The sequence below is a fragment of the Erpetoichthys calabaricus genome, chromosome 4 (assembly GCF_900747795.2).
Source record: "Erpetoichthys calabaricus chromosome 4, fErpCal1.3, whole genome shotgun sequence".
Taxonomy (NCBI): Eukaryota; Metazoa; Chordata; class Cladistia; order Polypteriformes; family Polypteridae; genus Erpetoichthys; species Erpetoichthys calabaricus.
In genome coordinates this window covers 120,626,836-120,646,596 of record NC_041397.2, presented here as the reverse complement: position 1 = coordinate 120,646,596, position 19,761 = coordinate 120,626,836, and the positions used below count along the sequence as shown (strand labels likewise).

The 19,761-nt window shown below is 37.9% G+C and overlaps 1 protein-coding gene across 2 annotated transcripts in view; it reads right to left on the bottom strand.

Annotated features, from left to right (window-relative positions):
- Positions 1 to 7,123: 7,123 nt before the first annotated feature.
- The window catches only part of ccdc181 (coiled-coil domain containing 181), a 42,846-nt gene continuing 30,208 nt past the window's right edge, over positions 7,124 to 19,761 (bottom strand). For both annotated transcript variants that reach the window (XM_028799725.2, XM_028799726.2), the window contains 4 exons: positions 15,301 to 16,122; positions 12,123 to 12,269; positions 9,359 to 9,516; positions 7,124 to 8,933 (listed from right to left, as the gene is read on the bottom strand). In XM_028799725.2, the coding sequence (XP_028655558.1) occupies positions 8,768 to 8,933; positions 9,359 to 9,516; positions 12,123 to 12,269; positions 15,301 to 16,122 (1,293 nt within the window). In that variant the 3' untranslated portion in view covers positions 7,124 to 8,767. The remainder of the gene's footprint in view (positions 8,934 to 9,358; positions 9,517 to 12,122; positions 12,270 to 15,300; positions 16,123 to 19,761) is intronic.

The window sequence follows — 19,761 nt, the reverse complement described above, 5'->3', positions numbered from 1 at the left end:
AATTCAGAAACACCAGAAGCAAAGAAATCACGGCTCCAAAAAGAAACAGCTCAACTAACGGAAATACAAAAACGAACCCGTATGGATAAAAACAATGAACGAAGGCGCCTACAACGCGCCTCTGAAACAGCAGAAGCAAAGGAGCCACGGCTCCAAAAACAAAGCGCTCAACGATTAGAAATACAAAACCGAGCCCGTATGGATAAAAACAATGAACGGAGGTGCCTATTAATATATGCACGGACGCAGGACGCACCAAGGCGCATGCGCCAGAGCGCCCCAGAGTCAAACCCAGCGGCTTCCCAGAGTCTGATTAACTATTTTGGATTTACCATTTTATTAATGTTTTGTTTCCAATTTACTTCATTTAAACCTTTCCACTCCGATATTGTTTGTATTTATAAGTGCAACAACTCAAAGACATTTTGGACTTAAATGATGTAACAATTAAAATTCAATTTTTGTTTTAATAAATTGATTAATTTTAGTACAAATATATGTATTTAATTCAATGAAAACTTTACCAGGATGCTCCCACCCTCCATCATTTGTCATTCCTCCAAATATCGGAGGGAATAGAAACTGATTGCCATTCTTGCATTTGAGATTCTTTAGAGAATCGGGGGTTTACTGGTAAGTCCTATTGCAGTGTTTTAGAGTTTCTCCAGACCACTGGGGTAATGAGTTGTGGCATCACAGGTGTACTGGGGAGGGCAACCAGTCTGCTCCTCTCCAGTATGCAACAACAACAACATTTATTTATATAGCACATTTTCATACAAATAATGTAGCTCAAAGTGCTTTACATGATGAAGAAAAGAAAAATAAAAGACAAAGTAAGAATTAAAATAAAACAACATTATATAACAGAGAATAAGAGTAAGGTCCGATGGCCAGGGAGGACAGAAAAAACAAAAAAAAACTCCAGACGGCTGGAGAGAAAAAAATAAAATCTGCAGGGGTACCAGACATGAGACCGCCCAGCCCCCTCTGGGCATTTTACCTAACATAAATGAAACGGTCCTCTTTGTATTTATGGTTCTCATGGAAGGACTTAATGATGATGATCATGTAGACTTCTGGCTTTTAATCCATCAATGTAGGGACATCACAGTGCTTTGATTAGGTGGTGGTTGCGCAGGTCGCCACCACAAAAAAACAGGAAAAGAAACAGAAGAGAGAGTAGGGGTTAGTACGGATTTTAGAGCCACCATAATAATAGTTATTATAATGAATTGAATATACAGTAATCCCTCCTCCATCGCGGGGGTTGCGTTCCAGAGCCACCCGCGAAATAAGAAAATCCGCGAAGTAGAAACCATATGTTTATATGGTTATTTTTATATTGTCATGCTTGGGTCACAGATTTGCGCAGAAACACAGGAGGTTGTAGAGAGACAGGAACGTTATTCAAACACTGCAAACAAACATTTGTCTCTTTTTCAAAAGTTTAAACTGTGCTCCATGACAAGACAGAGATGACAGTTCAGTCTCACAATTAAAAGAATGCAAACATATCTTCCTCTTCAAAGGAGCAAACAAATCAATAGTGCTGTTTGGCTTTTAAGTATGCGAAGCACCACGGCACAAAGCTGTTGAAGGCGGCAGCTCACACCCCCTCTGTCAGGAGCAGAGAGAGAGAGAGATAGAGAGAGAGACAGATAAAAAAATCAATACGTGCCCTTCGTGCTTTTAAGTATGCTAAGCACTGTTCAGCATGTCGTTTCAGGAAGCAGCTGCAGCTGCACAAAAGATTGCAACGTGAAGATAATCTTTCAGCATTTTTAGACGAGCGTCCGTATCGTCTAGGTGTGCGAACAGCCCCCCTACGTCAGCGCAAAAGAGAGAGAGAGAAAGTAAGTTGGGTAGCTTCTCAGCCATCTGCCAATAGCGTCCCTTGTATGAAATCAACTGGGCAAACCAACTGAGGAAGCATGTACCAGAAATTAAAAGACCCATTGTCCTCAGAAACCCGCGAAGCAGCGAAAAATCCGCGATATATATTTAAACATGCTTACATATAAAATCCGCGATGGAGTGAAGCCGCAAAAGGCGAAGCGCGATATAGCGAGGGATTACTGTACAGAGTTTCAGGATTAAATTAAAGTGAAGTTATGAGAAATCCATGTTAAAGTAATGTGTTTTCAGCAGTTTTTTAAAGTGCTCCACTGTATTAGCCTGGCGAATTCCTATTGGAAGGCTACTCCAGATTTTAGGTGCATAACAGCAGAAGGCCGCCTCACCACTTCTTTTAAGTTTTGCTCTTGGAATTCTAAGGAGACACTCAGTTGAGGATCTGAGGTTGCGATTTGGAATATAAGGTGTCAGACATTCCGATATATAAGACGGGGCGAGATTATTTAAAGCTTTATAAACCATAAGCAGAATTTTAAAGTCAATTGTGAATGACACAGGTAACCAGTGTAGTGACATCAAAACTGGAGAAATGTGCTCGGATTTTCTTTTCCTAGTTAGGATTCTAGCAGCTGCATTCTGCACTAGTTGCAAACAATTTATGTCTTTTTTGGGTATTTCAATGATATAAGAGGTCTAACTTTTGCTATGTTTCTTAAGTGAAAAAATGCTGTCCCAGTAGTCAGATTAATATGTGATTTAAAATTCAGGTTACAGTCAACAGTTACCCCTAAGCTTTTTACCTCTGTCTTGACTTTTAATCCTAATGCATCAAGTTTATTTCTAATAGCCTCATTGTATCCATTATTGCCAATCACTAAAATTTCAGTTTTCTCTTTATTTAGCTTGAGAAAGTTACTATTCATCCATTCAGAAATACAAGTCAAACATTGTGTTAGTGAATCAAGATAATCGGGGTAATCAGGTGCTATTGATAAATACAGTTGTGTGTCATCAGCATAGCTGTGGTAGCTCACGTTGTGCCCTGAGATAATCTGACCTAATGGAAGCATGTAGATTGAGAAGAGCAGCGGACCCAGGATAGAGCCTTGTGGAACACCATATAGGATATCATGTGTCCTTGAGTTGTAATTACCACAACTAACAAAGAATTTTCTCCCTGCCAGGTAGGATTCAAACCAATTTAAGACACTGCCAGAGAGGCCCACCCATGACTAAGGCGATTTCTAAGAATGTTGTGATCAATGGTGTCAAATGCGGTACTCAGATCTAGGAGGATGAGAACAGATAAACGGCCTCTGTCTGCATTTACCCGCAAGTCATTTACTACTTTAACGAGTGCAGTTTCTGTGCTGTGATTTGTTCTAAAACCTGACTGAAATTTATCAAGAATAGCATGTTTATTGAGGTGGTCATTTAACTGCATAATGACTGCCTTCTCTAGAATTTTACTTAAGAAAGGCAGGTTAGAAATGGGTCTAAAATTTTCAAAAGCAGAGGGGTTAAGATTATTTTTCTTGAGTAGGGGTTTAACTACAGCAGTCTTAAGACAGTCCGGGAAGACCCCCGTATCTAATGACGAATTTACTAATGTCAAGAATATTATCAATTAGCACGCCCGATACTTCTTTGAAGAAACTTGTTGGTATTGGGTCAAGGACGCAGGTGGAGGGTCTCAGTTGAGAAATGATTCTATGTAAATCAGGTAAATCTATCCTGGTGAAAGAATTAGTTTATAACGGAATACTGGGACTTAGGAGGATCTGCAGTATTGGGGAGATATACTAGGTTATGTATACTACGTTATACCTCTGCAGTGAAGTGTAGGACTTTCTGGTGCCACTAAGGTGTGTCCACCATGAACCCAAAAGTGCTCACAGCAGAGAACCAGGAAGATAGTGTTTCTTTCTTAGTCCTTGAACTTCTAAACTACTTCTACAACACAACATTTTTAAAAGAGGCAAGTAACAGAATACTCTGTCTTTTACTCTCAATAAAAAAAGAACATGGGAATTTTTACCTATGAAGTTAATGCAATTATCAGGAGCAGCTCAGAGATATTTTTCTGAAAATGAAACAATTTAAATGTGCATTGTAAGGTCAGATAAACATTGTAAGTAGTAGACGTCAATAACTAACAGCGGGCTTGTTACACTTTCTATGTAAAATGTACTGTACATGTAAATAACATGGCATAATAAAGTGTGTACAAAGAAGGAAATTGTGCTGGGAATGAAAATATAAATTCTGTCCTAACTTATCTACTCTATTACTCTGAAATACAGGGGTAGATCTGATGGTCTGATTTTTAGGCAGATTTTAACTAAGTACACAAAGTACAAGAATTTTGTTGTGCTTAGCTTACTGCTAAAACCCAGCCAGAATGCAAACTGTTCTGGTTTCCATAAAGTAACGTGGATTAAATTACATTTTCTAAAAAAGTACAAATAATGGTTACATAGTTTTCAGGTTTCCCCTTCATAAGCAAGAAGATTTACTACCACCTGTTGTCTAATACGCTGCCTAATAATCGATAAAAGCAGGTTTAGAAAATGGATCAGATTTGATTTTCAGATTTATAAGGTAGCATTGTATTTACATTAAACTAAGTTGCACATCTAATAATTACAAGAACAACTCACAGTTCAAACAATTTTAGCCCAATATGGGTATAAAAATTACTCATAAAGGGCTTAAATGTACACACTTTCCTGCTTCAATCCTACTCAGAACTAAGAGGGTTAGAATACGGTATGATATGTATACACTTTTGATGCTGCATCTTTGTATGTGCGACTATAATTATATGTCAAGTTAGTTGGCTTCAAGATGCTCATCTCCATCTTCAGGTATCCTAATATTTCCACTTGTGGGTTTATGAGCCTAGCATGCTGAAAACAAACTGTTTGTTTGTAAAAGTGATTTTTTTCTACAATAAATTAACCCCAAATCATCATATAAATCTCAGGCTCTTACCGTGTCCAGTATCTATAAGGATTCTGTAGCTCTTAGCACAGGAATAAAACTTTCCAGTGTTAAAACTTTTCAGTTTTAAATTTGGGAATGTGCAGTAATTCTGGCTCATGAATAAACATGACATGGCTTGCTTAAGCAACTCGGTAGTTCTATTCTGCATTTAGCATAACAGCTCTGGTATTTCATCAAGATATTGATTTTATTTTTACCTGAAATGGATTTACACCTCTATTCATATACTGCCTAATTTTTGAAACTACAGTACTTAATTTGATTCTGATTTTTCTTCTAATGAGGTTAGTAGCACTGAAACTTTTTGAGAATCTTTGATACTGATTGCTATTCAATGAAAGGCTGTTTATCCTACAAGCAATCTACCTGTGCCAAAACTACAGCAGTCAGTTTTTTAATAGAAATGAATTTCCAATTAAGTGATTTAACCCTATAATCCCTTAACCCCAACAATGGTTTCTGCTAACTGAATGAATGAACAGTAAAAAGGACAATATTAAAATGTTACATGTTTCTGCCAGGCTAGATTCCAGGTCTCTGTCTTCCTGAATTGGATAAATCACACACAAAAAAATGAACATTAATAGTATTAAGGATATACAGTAATCCCTCGCTACTTCGCGGTTCACTTTTCGCGGATTCACGACTTCGCGGATTTTATATGTAAGCATATCTAAATACATAACGCGGATTTTTTGCTGCTTCGCGGGTTTCTGCGGACAATGGGTCTTTTTACTTGCCTCCTCAGTTGGTTTGCCCAGTTGATTTCATACAAGAGATGCTATTGGCGGATGGCTGAGAAGCTACCCAATCAGAGCACGCAGTTAAGTTCCTGTCTGCTGCTGATTGGCTCAGCGACGGAGTGTTGCATTAACCAGGAAGTCTCATCTCACTCATTCATCATTAACATGCTAATGCTTCAGGGGCCGTGTCCAAGCACCAACAGAAGATGCAAATGATTGCAGAAAAGGTAAAAGTTTTGGATATGTTGAAGGAAGGGAACAGCTACACCGCTGCAGGACATCGATTCTTTTTATTTAAAAAGGAGGAAAAGCATATAAGATCTACGGCCGCAGTGTCCTTTAACCAGGGTGCAAAATGAGTTGCAAGTGGACGTGATAAGGCAGTAGTCTGGATGGAATCTGCTTTAGGAATCTTTGCAACAAGGTCGACGACGTCATGACCGCCTATAAGCTGCTACGTGTACTTCGCTATACAGTAAGTGTAAACTTATCTACAGATTTCATATTGCTTAGCAGTTGTCCCTGTTTTTAATAGAGTAAATGGTGGGTTGTAAACAATACAGGGAGGGTTTAAAAACGTCCAAATACACGTTAAATAATTAAATAAATGTAGTGTCCCTTCCCTTGGAACCTATCTCCCGCGATAAGTGAGGAATTACTGTAATCACTTGTGCTTTTCAAAAAATTGGATAACTGTAATAATTGCAACATTAAACCTGATTTTGATGGCAGAAAGAGAAGAGGAAACCCTTCTGTGGGCTCCAATGAAAAGCAAGTGTACAAGTGAACTGCTGAAATGAAATTTTAAAAAGGCAGAGCTAAAGTCATTTTTATCTCCCCGATGATGCATAAACATAGTATACCAATTACTCCAAAAGGTTGAGAGAAGAGATTTATTTGTGCAGTTGCTGTTTTCCTAGCCAGTTTTTCTCATGACAGGGTGGCAGGGAGTCATACCCTAATTTGGCATCATCAGTTACAAGGCAGGAACTGACCCTACACAGGCTACCTCCTTATCACACCACCACACATTCATCTGTAATCCATTGCTATTTGCTCCCTCTTTTCCTGTTCAGATTGACAGCAGAAAGAAATTATCCTAACTGAAATAGTATAAAGGTGGGAAGCAATCCTGGATAACAGACATGCCCATTATAGAACACACACACCAGAAAAGTCTTTAGCATAACCAATCAAGGTAACAGGATACCTCTTGACTCGAAATCAGTCTCCTTTGAAAAGCCAGTTGACACTCAAACACAAACACAACAGATAAACTTACTAGAAGAAGCTCCTGGCATACACACAAACCCAAATTCCTAGCTTTGTGAAGGGTCAACACCACTTGATGCACCAACACCTGTAAAAATAAGCCAGAAACTGTAAATATCATCCAGATGATTCCAAGAACTTTCAGTTGGTAATACAATGGTGCAGTCCTGCAAGAGAAATGAGAAATAATCTTCACATCCGCAAGACAAAATAAAAAGGAAAAGCACTCAAATGCATTATTAAAATTGTTCCATATATATATTTTATTTATCTGAATAAAAAAAGTGAATCATGCATTTTAGACTTCAACTTCTCATGTGTCACATTGGTCATAGTTTCTCTTCTCCTATGACATTATCCGTAAGTTCATACAAGATGTTTTATATTTTATTTCAGATGTCTGCTTATCTGAAGGCACTGGCCCTGTACTACATTTCAAACATTCTTCAAAAATGTTAGATATTTAACACAGTCTCTTCTCAAAAATGCTTATTCTAATTCAGGGTTGCTGGGTTCTGCAGCCTGTCCCTGCAGCACTGAATTCAAGACAGAAACCAGCCTTATGGACCATATGAATGTATTAATGCACCTCAAATCTCTTAATGATACATTAATGCCTGAAATAAGAATTTCTATCCCCATTGTGATCTGAATTATTTTCATAGCTATATTAGCATATTATTAAAAATTGGTTAAATTTGACATTTTTGGTAATCCACAAACATTGATGTGTGAGTCCGGGTAAATATATTTTAGTGCAAATTCTGCAAATCATCAACAAGACAATGCAATACAAATAAACAGTACCTGCTTCTGTATCTGCACTTGATTAAACTGCTCAAAGGGTCAAACCTAAGTCATATTGCTAAGTTCACAATATTAAGAAATAAAACTAGTGACCCAAAACTGCTGTGATACTCTTTTTGTTTTGCTCTGCAGTGCAAGGTGCACAACATGAGACATGAAGGTGACAAAAATGCAATACTTTTTCCCTTTTTAAATAGCCTTTCAGATAGGACAGTAATCAAATGTCAAATTAAACACAAATTACTTTCTTGGAAATCAGCATTCTAAAATGCAAGTCCATGTTATTACCCACATGACAGATTACTGATTCAATAGTTTGGAGAAAGTACCTATTGGTCAAATCAGATTGACTGTGGAAGGAGTGATTCACCACTAGTTTAAATGAAACAGCTCTTGCCCAGTTGTGATGTCTTATCAGCCCCCATGATTATTATTATTAGAAGATAAGGAATGTGACAGAATGCACAGAAGATCTTAACAGAATGAGATTCTCATGACTGAATGTCTGATGTGTTGTAACATGTCCTTAATGAAATCTCCCTTAAAATTAACTAAAGATGTATTTAACATGCTAAAAAAAATGTGTGGCAACATATAAATAGCTCTAATGGTCAATTAATACTCCAAACATGGAATATGTAATGTATCATTTACTTACATCACAAATACTGAATGCTCTATTATTAAACTCTGGATGACAATTTTGTTCACTAAGTAAAGATATTATTCAGATTGTAACACTAAGATACATAAAACAGATGTGATTTCTCCCGAGCTGGCTACAAACAGGAGTTCCTAAGTTGATACTATCGTTCTTGCTTACCTCTTATGTATAATCTTGGAAAGATACAAATAAGAAATAGACTTGTGAGAATATAATTTGCTTTCTTGTATTATTATGATTGTTGATTAAAAATCTTTATGCAATACTTCCATTATCATTGAAATACAGTACAAATCAGTTTCTATTTCAGCTTTCTCTGATTAAAGTTTAATTTTTGTTTGGCTAGGCTGACACAGTGGATTAGTTTTTATCCATCACTTATATATTCAACTGGAGATCACACAAGTTTTTTTAATACTTAGAAGTCATTCTGGTTTACAAATTTAAACAATTTTGCTTCGCTGATAGTGTAGAACAAATCTCGCATTCTCTTTGCTCTCCTGGCTTCAGTAAGAAGCCTTCTGGAGCGGTCTTTCACTGTTTGCCTCTCCGATCTCTTTTCTGCTTTCTTCCTTTTAAGCCATCTGTGAACACAGTAAAGCATAAATTGTGTTAAAACTAAATATCACATTGCTTGTTTTCTCTGAAAATCATAAATATGTTAATGCATTTTCCATACTGAATGATAATAAATGCAATGGGAACCAAAACATTCTGTTTACCATGCAAGGCTTTCACCATAAACCTTCACTTATGTTTCATAAATTTAATTACTTGATAAAACATGCACCACAATATTTCAAAATGTTTACATGTACTGTACAGTAGTTCAGGATAAAAATCCTATTGGCAAGCCATGGTCGTATGGAATAGGGAAGCGTGCTATCAGATATATTATGAGTGTCATTTTGCATTTTCAACAAGATTCCTCCTCTGCCCTTGAGGAGCTTATAGGAAAATTATTCAGAAACTGATGAGACATATGCTGCAATTTATTCCCTTAACTTACACTTTAAATGCCCTTTCACACTCTTCTCTTCCATGAATATACATAGCGTTTTCTTCTTCTTGCCTTCTAATTTCTTCAACCTGCCGCTCCTTTGACTGCTGTTGATTTTTCTTCCTCAGCCAATGTTTATAAGCTTCCTGTGGATCTGGCATTTCCTGCTACAGGATGATAAAGATTCAAGGTTGTAAATGAAAAAAGGCAAAAGTGCAAGTTACAGTACAACATAATCCTGATATTCTGATGATATTAATGGCAAATAAACAATTCTTTGTACATCTTCACTGATACAAGAAGAGAAAACAATAATCTTAAAAAGTCGAAAAAGAGCTGCTATACCAAAAGTGCTAAAGGAACTGAAAATATACTAAGGGTAGAAACCGGGGAGCACCTGCTCATAACAAGTGAAGTCAAAGTTTGTTGGGCCCTTGTGTTTTTTTAAGAAGTGATATGCTGGACCTACTTAACTACAGTATTATGCTGTGTTCCATTTGAACTGTCAGAATTTCTGAGTTCCCAGTAGGAAGTTTCAACTGGAATACCCCCACAAATCAGATTCTGTACTCAGAAAGTCAGGTGAGCCTCACTAACATTGACCTCAAAATCCAAGATTACTGCACTTTGCCTCAAAAGTAAGTGAAAACTGTACTATTATACCATTTATTAGTACTTCTATTTGCCTCTCATTAAAACAGTTGCACACACTGGTACTGTCCAACTTCTATCTGTGGACATGTTGCTAAAGTTTGTGGATGTGCAAAATACTGCGTAATGAGTTGTTCAATAGTTGTTTGTATTCTGAACAAGTAAGTGCAAGAAAGGTTTTACGGTAGGCACCCATATTGGTTTTCCGAATGTTTTACTAGAACACAGTCAACTTGGGTGTGATGTCATTCCCAGTTCTGACATCTTACTTCCAAGGCAAATGGAAGGTAGCATTAGTTGTCCTAAAAATCTAAATGGAACAAAAATTTTCTTTTTAAATGTTAATTTGTTTGTCTGGTTTTTATACTGTATTCCTGTTTATATGCACTTTAAGATTCACATCAATGAAAACAAAGAGAAAATGCACACTAATTTGTAAACACATGGCCATGAGAATAAACACTCATATACAAACTCGGTGTCAGTTTAAATCATGATTACAGGGAGACAAGATAAACAAATAAAACAAAGTAAAATAAATTACCAATCCACTTTGAAGTTAGCTTGCTCAGAATTCCACCACTTCAGTTCTATACCTTTATTGTTACTTTTGGACAGATACAACATACTATAACTTGAGTTTAACAATACACAATAAAAATTATGATTATTTCCACTTTTTAATTAAATGTACTTTGCATTCTTAATACATTCAATTAATATATTTTTGCCAGTATAATATATCTTCACAAGTCCAACACGCCCTGACAAAAACTGACATTTGAATAGTCCATCCATAACGTTTCACAGTAAGTATGGTGGTCTCTGGATGGTGTGTATTGGTATATTTGCAGTAAGTACATTCTTTTGTCATTAAATTCAAAAAAGTTCATTATGGTTCACTCAGATAAATCAGTTACCTTCTGCTTGGTCATAGTATGTTCTACATGGCTTATGGAAAAAACAGATGGTATGTGATCACATTTTTTTAACAAAGGTTTTCAATATGCCTCTTTCACATAAGGCCAAGATCTGTTAAGCACCTAGATAAATATTGGTTTGATAGATTATGCCATCTCAGTTGTAGGTTTCTTTAGAGTAACTTGGGTCTCTTGGTGACTTCTCTCATAAGTGTTCTTTCCAACCAGTTTTGGAGAATATCTGAATTTTCTCCATGTCTTCTGGTCTCCTCCCATGGTAAAAACACATGCAGGTTAGGTGAATTAGCAATCCTAAATTGGCCCTAGTGTGTGCGTGTGGTGTGTAAGTGTATGTTCACTCTTCAATGGACAGGTCCCTGTCCAGGGATTATTTCTGCCTTGTGCTCTGTGCTTGTTGAAATAAGGCTCCAGCTTTCCCATGATCCTACTCAGGATGAAGAGATTTAGAAAATGTATTGATGGATCCTGGTCGACACAGATTCAAATTTTTGTGATACATTTAAAATTTCTTTATATTAAACTTTTTTATTATTATATTAGCTATTGTATTTATTATTGATTATTGTCTTTAAAATGTTGTATACCTTTCTCTGGCTTGGTGGGTTCAATGATGTTATCTAAGAGCTGCTCTGAATGTTCCTTTACCCTAACAATATACATGTATATATTTTTTTGTTACAAACTATGCAAACCAATGTGAGACTTCTCATAACAGGCTTATTTAATCATAACTCAAATTTATTACCTTCCACGCATTCTTTATAGCATGCAATTCAAGTATATATAAGGAATGAACAATTTAATTTTTTTTAATTATAACTAATTTAGAAAGATCTATTAAATTGTTTCATTGATCAGTGTCAAAAAATCTAAAATAAGGCATGACTTTGTATTGTAACACAAAGTAATATTTAGTGAACTAGTTCAACTTGTACCAATACTTACATTAGCCACTACAATTACTTTAAATGTTTTTGAAAATAAATAAAAAAGTGCAAAAAGTGCTTTAATATACATAACTGGCTTTGAACAATATAAAGTTTTTGTAAATATTATGCAATTGAAAAATTCAATTAAGCATTTCATCTGCCTTCATCTGTTCTGAATTTTTTAGTGAAAAATCACATTCATTAACAAAACATAAGGTGGTTTTGAGTGACAGACAAAATGTCTTAGTTTACCGTGTTGTTTATCCGTTCTATTTCCTTGGCCATCTGTATTCGCCGTTCCTCTTGCAGCATGTTTCTCTTTCTTACTAACCATGCTTTGAAAGCAATTTCATTTTGTTGCCTTCTAATATCTTCCTCTTCCTTTTTTCTAGCTTCTTCCTAAAAGAATCAAAATTATTTTTTTAAATAAATCAAATTAAAACCGATACATTTAATAGGCAAAGGTACATTATTGACCAAGGACAGACTGCAAAATGTAAGCTGGCAACCAACCTCCAGATACTGTTTTTTTCTAGTTTTGCTTTTACTCAAGCCCTTAATTGCTGAACATTCTCTTTAATTAGACCAATTTATTGGACTGGTGATAAATGTTTTCTAATTTCCATTACTTATGCAATAGCAGCTGTTATTATGCTGTTGGGCAGATATACCAACACAGAGAAGGCAAACTGAGAAAACATATCAATCTTTAAAACTGTTCCAATTCAGTACATAGCTGTGCAACTGAGGTGACAGTTGGCATCAGTCCACTGCCATCTGTTCAATATGTGGGGTCTTCTTTAGTGAAATGTGCATTTATATCCAGGATACAAAAGCTCTGTCTGCTACACATCTACTGTATATCTACTCATCTATACTGAGATTTGTGAGGCTCTAAAAGCAATTCTTTAGTTTCCTTACTGCTTAATAAAACGGACGTGGTTATTAAAAAATAAAAGCAAATTTAACTTAGGAATTTACTGTATGATTAAAATCTAATTTAATTTAAAGACTAGTTACACTGCATAGTCAAAAGTGGCCCCAAGCTATGAAATATTACAATTTATAGCCCTCCAAGCAACATAGACAACATGAAATTTTTCTTACTATGAGATGAATCATTTTTGATTTGAATACTCTGTGCCAGGATATCCAGTTACTCATAAATTTAAATTATTAGTTGGATTTACAAGTACTGTAATAGAAATGTAAGCTTTTCAAGATAAAATTGAAGTGATTGCAATTTGAACACAAACTCTAGAAGGCAGAGAAAATGTCTAACAAACATGGTGAGGTTAGAATATAAAATGTACTTTAAATGCAGTTAATTGACTAAATATAAACACAATGTACTATGAGAATAATTATTTAAAATACTTTAGTTTATTGTTTTGCATAAAACAACTAAATGAAAACTAATTGGATCAAATAAACTAATTTACAGAAAAGCCTTCCAGTTATTTGCACCTGAACTCACAATAGGTAACTTAGAAATAAGCAAAATTATATTTTGGGACTTTAAACAAATGGTTGAATCTAGACATGTAACAAAAATTGGAAACAATCATTGTTGCCTTTCACTGTGTGCATGACTATACCTTTCAGTAGACCCCCATCCTATCCTGGGCTACTTGCTTCTTAGGATAGGCTCTAGCTTTCCATGTCTCTGACCAGGAAAGTGAATGGATGGATGTGTGGTGTTAAACATTGAGTTTTTAAGGTAAATGGAGTTAAAACTTAGGTGATGTTACTGCATGTACAACATCACAACAATTGAGTATATACATTTTTTACAAGATAAAATCATCAATAATTTAGTCTTATTTAAAGTACAATAACAAGAATCCTGCAGTGGGTTGGCACCCTGCCCGGGATTGGTTCCTGCTTTGTGCCCTGTGTTGGCTGGGATTGGCTCCAGCAGACCCCCGTGACCCTGTGTTCGGATTCAGCGGGTTGGAAAATGGATGGATGGATGGATAACAAGAATCATCAATAAGTGAGTCTTATTTAAAGTACAATAACAAGAATAGATTTACACATACAAATAGTACTAGACTCCAATAATTTGTAAAATCTTTTTCTTGTCCAATTTCAAAGACTGCAACATCAGAAGGGAGTTGCTATGTACTGTATGGCACACTACCATAGTAAAAATGTCAACTGTCTGTCTTTTTTGGAACAAAGACAATGAGTCTGAATCATTCATAGATCCATCTATTCATTTTCTGATCTACTTAATACAAATAACAGAGCCTTCCTGAGTTTGAATCAGTTTTTCAGTAACATTTTTAATTTAAATGTCTATTTCCTCACAATTTTTGAACACATCTGTATTTTATCCTTTAGTTGCATGTGCTGGCAGCCACATATGGTTCTCCAACCAGTCAGTTAATACTGTTTCTCCTTCTGTTCCTTGGTCAGTACAAAGAGAATATACAGCAGTCTATTATTTCTTAACTCTGCCTCCCTGGAAGTATAGTCAGGATTAAATACAAATTAATTTAAACACATTTTTACTTGAAGGTTTATTAAGAGCCCTCCTTCTACTGCCGGTGGAACAGCAGGGCCTGAACTAAAACAGTGGTATGGCTTCAGCCCAGTCTTAAGAGAGCATAATTTTCTACAGTACATACAGTGAGATTTGTTTAATAAAATCCAATGATGCCTAAAGAAAAAGACTGGATTAATTCCAAACAAAAATGAGCAGAAATGTTAGTCTGTATTGTATATAATCCTGAAGTTATTTCCATGGGGCGGCACGGTGGTGCAGTGGGTAGTGCTGCTGCCTCGCAGTCAGGAGACCTGGGTTCGCTTCCCTGAGTCCTCCCTGCGTGGATTTTGCATGTTCTCCCCATGTCTGCGTGGGTTTCCTCCGGGTGCTCCGGTTTCCTCTCACAGTCCAAAGACATGCAGGTTAGGTGCATTGGCGATTCTAAATTGTCCCTAGTGTGTGCTTGGTGTGTGTGTGTATGCCCTGCGGTGGGATGGCGCCCTGCCCGGGGTTTGTTTCCTGCCTTGCGCCCTGTGTTGGCTGGGATTGGATACAGCAGACCCCCGTGACCCTGTAGTTAGGATATAGCGGGTTGGATAATGGATGGATGGTTATTTCCATGTTTTAAAGTATACACAATATCAAAAATATACATTGCTCTATCATCTTCTCTCAAACTTAAAACACTCTTCTGAATCACCCCCATATCATTTGTTCTGCCACAAATAATGTTCTCAAATCATTATCTCAGGTGAAGAGTGAAAACAGAGAATTTTGCAATTTCATTGCTATATCACATTTTCCCAAACTTAAAACACAATCTTCTGAATCAGATTTTATGAAACAAATTCAGCTACAAATAATATGCTCAACCCATTATTGGGACAGGGAATAAAATTAAAGAACTAAAGATTATAATTTCATGGCAGTATCACTTACCTCTTTTCTGAGCCTTTCCCTCCTTTGTTCAAGTTGTTTCTGGTGTTCTTTTTGCTCAAGAGTTAATGCAAAGGTACTTTGCGCAGAATGTGCCCTTCGAGTTGATGGTCTTTTCCAAGTGGTCCCTAGGATATTGTGAGCTGAACTAGGTCGACCCCTGGGAGGAAATGAAGGTGGTTTGGGAGAATAAGCATCAGAATCTACTCTTCTTCCATGCACTGGGCACCAATCAGCACCACTACCATCTGGCAAAGGCCTTGGAGACATTTGTTTTTGTTCACCATCACTTGAGGCACCAGGTATTGGGGGAAGTAGGCCCTGGCTTTCAATGTCATTGAGGCTCACCAGGTCAAACTTCCCATCTTTTTCAATAAGCACTTTGCTGTCTTTCGATTGACCATCTTTGCTTCTCTGTGGGGATCCTGCAGATATTTGTAACTCTGACATTTGCCCTGTGACTCTGTCCCCTTCATTTTCATCACCTTCAACATAATCTGCTGGTGGAGCAACTAAGTCAACTAAATTGTCCTTGAATTTTAGGCGTCGCTCGCGATTTTCATCAGCTGGTCCTTCATCTTCAAGCTGCCGATTGGCTTGCTCAATCTTCTCTGTAATATATTTCTTTGCTTCTTCATCAGAATGTGCAGTATTTTTCTCTCCCCTCAGAAACGAACCCTCAATTTCAGGAGGTGGTTCTTGGCCTCCATTTCTTGTGTCTTCACTATCAAAATCTTTATTTTTTTTCAATTTCCCTGAATGATCTGCTCCCTCCTCTGCTAGTTCTTCATCAATTAAAGCTTCAAAATTTTTATTCTCATGTTCCTATTAAAAATACAAATAAAACATTACATTTATCACAAAATCCATTATGCCAGCACTGTCCTGCAGTGGTAGTGCTGCTGCCTCCTCGCAGTAAGGAGACCAGGATCCACATCCCAGGTCCTTCCTGCGTGGAGTTTGCATGTTCTCCCCGTGTCTGTGTGGGTTTTCTCCGGGTGCTCTGGTTTCCTCACATTGTCTAAAGACATGAGGTTTGATGGTTTGTTGATACTAAATTGGATCTAGTGTGTGGTTAGGTTGAGTGTGTTCACCCTGCAATGGACAGCCGCCCGGTCCAGAGCTTGTTCCTGTCTTACGCCCTGTGCTAGCTGTGACAGGCTCCAGCACTCCCTGTGACCCTGTTCAGGACTATGAAGATTAGGAAAAGTTTGATTGACAAAACCCATTACAACAAAATTAACAGAAAAGTACTTTCTCAGCAATAAAATAGAAAGGTAAATTAAAACATAAAGGTAATTTGAAAATTGAATAACTGCAACAGATAGAAGCTGGTGCAATACAACATGTTTGCAATGACTTATGGGTAGTTCAAATAGGCACAGCGCAGCACTGTGTTGAAAGAATGCACAATTGTTGAAAAATGCCCCATAGTGAGATTTCTTTGGGCAGAAGGAGTGATGAAATTCACATAAGGATGTTGGCTTGTATAGTTAAGTAAGCTATTTAGGTACTGTCACACAAGTGCGCATGGGAAGCAGCTAAAGGGCTTGAGTGACGGCAGTTCTGAGGCATGCCGGGAGCTGGCAGAGTGCACTGACTCTTTTAATCTCTTTCCTGTGGACCATTCCCAGGAGCTTCCATCTGGCTCTCTTGACGTCACTTCTGGGACCGAGCCAATGGAAGGAGACCTTACCGGCTCCGGCCCCTGTGATGTCATGTCCGGGTTCGAACCTATGGCTAAAGAACATGGGCCTGATCCTTATGACCTCACTTCCTGTCTTCCCCTTTAAAAGCCTGCCCCTTCTCCCTATTTCCTCAGTCTTGTTTTGGACTCAGTTGTATGCACATCAGTGCTGTTTATTGGATAAAAAATGACTTTGCAGCCAGGATACCATATTATACTGGTGGCTGCCCCAAACCTTTATCTGAGTATGTCTCATTATTGTGACAGTACCTATCTTAGGCAAGCTTTATTGCACCCCAAATCAACTATCTGCACTATGGCATGTGCGGACCCATAGCTGATATCCAAATGTGCAGTAACAGTGGACAAGGTAAACCATCTGTCTTCTCTAATGAAGGCATTTGCCATGGTAATGTGGACTTGTGTGTCTGATGTTAATGGTCGACCAGATTGAGCATCATTGCTTATGCTTGTTCTTTCTGCTTTAAACGTTTCTATCTATTCATAAACTTTTCATTGAGTCATGCTGTTTTCATTTCCGTTCTGAGCCAACATACTTCAGTGAATTTCAGCAGGTTTCACTCCCTCTGGTTCAAGTTCACTCCTTCTGGTTCAAAATCTGACTATGGCGCATTGTTCAACAATAGTGCAATCCCAATAGAGCATCCATGTTCATTTGACCTGGGACAACTACTTCTATCTCAAAATACTGTAGTTTTCTAAATTATTCAGTCTATATTTCATCTTGTCCAAAGAAAAATAATGATTTATCCTGAAATAAAAAAGTGGTACAAATTTTATTACAATGACAATGTGTAAACAATCTTGCACAAAACCTTTGATATATTTTATGCCATTATGTCACACTCTATTTACCAGGTGGTAAATTAGAATGCCTAATGCATCAGAGCACATACAAGAAAAATGAGCATGAATATTACTACAATAATGTAAGGATACTGAAGGGGTCTACCTTTTCTGCTATATAAACAAAAACAAAAAGAAATGACTTTTGCTGGTGTTTAAGATCATGTGATTGTACTTAAATTGTGATATATGTATATGTTGCCACACAAGTGCGCATGGGAGGCAGCTAAAGGGCTTGAATGAGGGTAATTCCACACCAGATCAGGGGGTGGCAGAGTGCGCTAATCCTTTCTCTCTTTCCAATGCAGACCAGATACGGGAAATTCTGCCTGGCACCAATGATGTCACTTTCCGGTCCTGGCCCCAATTACGTCATTTCTGATCCCTCTGGCTGGATGATGTCACTTCCGGTCCCATCCCCCAGTGACACCACTTCCGTCTCCCAACAACTTTGCTTCTGGTCCCGGCCCCGATGACTTCACTTTCTCTGCCTTCCTTTAAAACAGACATCTTTGCTTCATCCAAAACAGTTCTGTTCTGAACTCGAACCTGTACTACTGTGCAACCAGTTTTCAAATTTGCAGCCGGGCTTCAAATATATGGGAGGCTGCCCCAATCTCTTGTCTATTCATTTGACAACTGGAGTAGTTGGCAGGATGAATGGCTCCAAAGAGTACCAGGACCTGAAGAATATAACATCTACTAACATCCAATTGGGAAAGCAATGTACCCAGGTTTCCAGGTAGGAAGGGTGTCCCGTGATTCAGAAAGACCAGGTGCGAGCTCCATCCGCAGTACACATAGCTGGGCAAATTAGATACCACAGGTACCAAAGGGAGTGTGCAGGGTGTGCCAACAGGATTGGGCTGGTCCAGATGGGGGAGGCAAATGCGGCTTATTATGCTCTCTCAAAGGAGAATGCCACCCTCCCCACCAAGGCAAAGCCTTTGGCTAAAAGTGGGGGCGCCCCAGACCAGCAGGTGAATAAAGTAAAACAGTGTAAGTTTCACCCAGAGCGGTCAACCCAGGCTTTTGCATTATGGGCTAAGGTGGGACAATGGATAAGGCCAGACGAAAACAAGTCCCGCCAGATAGTGGAGCAGGTTTCCTGCTACTTACTGTATTTATAAACAACCTTCCAGAACATCTCACCCAGCCAATCTGGGGACGAAGATATTAGAAAATGCTCAAGCTTATGAAGCTTGTTGAAACTATTAGGGCGGCCTCACTGGCTAAGGCAAAACCGCTCCTTAGTCAAACGCAGACGAAGCACAGGACCACACGTCACCGTTTGGAGCAAGCACCAAAGTCCCCAGATTCATGGGCACACTGTCTGCCTGGTGACAATGGGGAATGCAGATGGACAGAGAAGGAATGGTGTTGTGCACTTATGAACCATCTGGCAATTCCACATACAGCAGTGGTAATTGTTAATGGGTATAAAACCACTGCCATATTTGACTCCGGCAGCAACATTTCCATTGTGGTTCGCTGATATGTGTTACCACAACAGTGGCTAAGAGTTAAGACCAGTCTAACCTGTGTCCACGGGAAAAACCGCTGGTATAGGTCAGCAAATCTGTTTCATCAGTTACAAAGGATCGCTAAAAAATATAATACTTCAGTCTTCACACTTAATACACTTCACGTAGGCATTTGGCCAATTATTAGTAGAACATGAAAAGAGTTTCTGTTATAGTTATGTGTTCAACATTTCTTGCTTCGCATTTCCTGTCATTCTACATTTACACAGTTCGTTGCAGACATGGAACACACATGAAATGTATGTGTTCCAAACGACAATACATTATTTACCCTATTCAATTCAAGGCCCTTCACACCCACATAAACAGACTTGAGCTGGGAGAACTTTGTGTACGACAAGCTGCGTCAGTGGGGGGATGGGATAG